General features: G+C 54.5%; 1 protein-coding gene across 1 annotated transcript; it reads right to left on the bottom strand.

Moving 5' to 3' along the window:
* Positions 1 to 2820, bottom strand: CHC_T00000908001 (hypothetical protein; the record flags this gene model as incomplete). The annotated part of the gene is made up of 4 exons (XM_005711242.1): positions 2073 to 2820; positions 981 to 1958; positions 450 to 920; positions 1 to 299 (listed from the first exon to the last, which is right to left on the bottom strand). Coding segments are annotated over exons 1-4 (2496 nt in total), but the record flags the coding sequence as incomplete, so codon positions are not given.
* Between the last annotated feature and the right edge of the window lie 422 nt (positions 2821 to 3242).

Raw genomic sequence — 3242 nt, 5'->3', positions numbered from 1 at the left:
ATCATCGCGAAGCTGCTGTCTTCGAATAGGTTGTCCGCGTGCACGATTGCGAATATCGGTGAGAAACATGTCCAGGTGGTCGTTCCACAGCGAGAGAGGGTCCGAAGGCTGGCAGTGTGCCAGAATCGTAGCAAACAGATGAGAAAGAGGAACGAAGCTTGACCGGAATGAATCTCGGATTGCGTGCTTCCACTCGGCATCGTCGGCCAGCAAACCGAGTAGTAAGCAAGCTTGTCGGAAGCTGGTGCACTGCTCGCCGTCGATATTTCGCAAGTTCTCGAAGGATGTTGCACCTGGCACTTGTGTGAGGAGGAGGCGAAGAAAGTAGCGCTCACCCTCCCTCGGACTGACAGTGTAGATTCGACCGACTACGTTGACACCTGTACCACTGAAATCGTAGGCTTCCTCTTCGCTGCTGGCGTTCCGTCTTCGCAGGGTTGCTCTTGGACTCCATGACTTGGTGTGTGTCTTCCACGTAAAGTACCTTGGAAACTTGTAGTACCGAATATGCCGCGCGCTTGGGTACTTCTCGTTGGCTTTAAACCACTCGGTCAGCTTCGTGCCTGTTGCTGGTCGAAGCGCCGCCTCCTGCTCTCGCCCTTCCTCAAAGTAAACCGTGTGGTGGTTGGGCAGATGCACTGCAAGCCTGACTACTGGAGGATTGCGGTCTACAATGTCAAAGGAGAATAACCTCCATGCGGCCTCCGATGCCGAAACGTATCTGGCATCTTGGAAGTTGGAGATCTCGTCGTAGCGCTCGTTCTCGGCAGTGATTTCCATGGTCACTCGGTCTTGTCCCTTGCACACATACTTGAAGAGGTACTTGATTCCGCCAACGCGTGACACGCAGAGTTCAACATTCAAATGGCAAGCGAATGAACGTAGAAGCACAGGACTGTGGGGAACGACCCAGGAGTTGTCTACCACGACGGGTTGCTGTCGTCGGCCAATACGGGAGGGTCGCTCGATGGAGACGCCACCTGCAGAGGGTGCCCTTCTTCGGTACGTGATGTAGTACTCACTGTCGGACTGGCTGGTTTCGTGTTTGAACGATTTTGGAAACCCTTTCCTGCAGTACCGCTCGCCCATGCACACGGCTGTTGGATTGTGTTCTCCACATGGATTGTGAATCATATGCTTGAGCACGACCTCTTGGAGTTCTGGATCTTGGGCAGACGGGATCTCGGCAGAGATAATGCGGTCGACGTTTTCGGGAGTACGCAGATCATTCTTGGAGACTTCATCTAGGAAAAATACAACGTGAGCGTGGGGAAGACCGCGTTTCTGAAACTCGATGACTCGTACATGGGCAACAACGGTTCCGAATACTTCTTCGTTGATGACCAAGGACATGAGATCTTTCATTTTGAGACGAAACACACGTGCGCACAGATCCGGTCTGTCCTGAGGCGTTTGGTTCGGCAGTAGGGCTCTTGTGATCTCCGGCCAGCTTGGATTGCATGTCATGGTGAGGAAGATGTCCGGGTGGCCAATTTGGTTCGATATAGCAATGATGTCGTGCATCTGCTGCCTCATATAGCGGTCACCTCCAATGTACGTGGAAGGGAGAATGAACAGTCGTCCCGCACGCACGGCATCGGCTTCATCTTCAGCACGACGGGAGTCTCCTAGGCTGTCGCGCAGTGAGGTGTAGTCGGCGGCTCGAAGTTGTGTCTGGTTGTGGCGGAGATAAGAAAGCCTTTCTGCCTCCACTTTGCAGAACTGGTCAACCAAGTATTGCTGAAAGAGTCGTGCTGCGTGCAAGATTGTGCTGAAATCGCCTGCTCTTTCGAACAAATGCCATCCGTAGTACATCATCGGAGTAATCTTGGTACGTCTGCCGTCTTGAACACTGGAGAATCGAAGCTCTGGATACCATCCATCTCTACCGTTCGGGAACAAAAGCACGTAACTCAATGGATCGTATGCACGATGACTGACTGAAATCGGATCCAGCACTTCGTTCCCGTTACTGTTCAGAGTCCCTCTCCTGCGCACGACGATATCTCTTGGCCCAATCTCTCCGTCTTCATTTCCAGGGATCAATGCGGCGACTTCAGAAGCTTCGGGACCATTGTACCGGCGCACGTGCTCATGACTTGGCCTGCGGTCGGCATGGATGACCATCTGGTACGTGGCAGGACAGTTGTTGTGAGGAGATTGAGCCCATTCTCGCATACACAGAAACGTCTGCACGTAGGGGTTGCATTCGTGCAGCATGTGTGTCAGTTGCGTCATCAGTGCCTCTTCCAGTTGTCTAGAGGTTCCAAGCCTTGTGCGCGTCTGGGTGGCGTATTCAGTGTCATGAATGTAAACGGAAGCATAGGAAGGCGCCCGCCCTTCGGATGGCATCATGGGACCCATGTAATGGTACATCCCGCCCTGCATCGTCATTGTGGGGTTAAAATTAGAAGGACCGGGACCTCTGTTCACCCATTCGGTGACCACGGATGCCATCGATAGCGCTACATTGTGTGCTCGAATGTTCTTACGGAAGCTGCGGGCCCTTGGAGTATCATCGATGAGAAGAGAGCGCAGAAGAGCTGGCGGGTCGGGGAGAAGCGGCAATGACAGCTTCCCCTTCCCACAGCATGTGGAAAAAATGGGCCTTGCGGCAGAGCTGCTCCCGATGCGTTCTTGGACGAAATGCAGAGCTTTGCAGTGCGAACACTCAACACAGATCATGCCGAGATCGCGGTACGAAGGAGAGGACTCGGGTAGTGGAGGGAAGAGCTGTCGAGAGGCACTTCGAGCCTGGCGGTCGGATCTTTGCCGCGCAGCAATGACGGGGGATATATCCACAGCTCTCGCTTGTCGCATTGCCAAGCGATTCGACTCCTGTCTCGAAGATCTCAGTGGAGTATTTTCGTCGGCTCGGCCTCTTTGCGTTGCACTAAGATCCGATTCTCGCCGCCCCTCACGAATAGGAGTACATTCCTCCGCTCTAGCGCCTCGTGTCGCAATGCGATCCGCTTCGCGCCGCGCATTTCAGAGGGGGGTGGTTTCTCCCGCTCTGCGCGCCCTGGCTCTCTCCCTCAGTCGACGGAGACGCTCCTCGCGCTGCTCAGACGTCTCTGCTGCTCTTCGTGCTGCAGTACGTTCACGGTTGGCTTGACGACGCGCTTCCCTCTGAGATTCGGTTTGTTGCCCCGTCCGGATTCTCGCACGGGCTCGACGTGCCTCACGACGTGCTTGAGCGTCACATTCAGACTCTTGCGCTCTTCTTTCCCTTGCACGCGCGT

This window comes from Chondrus crispus, genomic scaffold (assembly GCF_000350225.1).
Source record: "Chondrus crispus Stackhouse genomic scaffold, scaffold_711, whole genome shotgun sequence".
In the NCBI taxonomy this organism is placed as follows: Eukaryota; Rhodophyta; class Florideophyceae; order Gigartinales; family Gigartinaceae; genus Chondrus; species Chondrus crispus.
The sequence above is the reverse complement of the archived record's forward strand: the minus strand, read 5'-3'. Positions and strand labels throughout refer to the sequence as shown.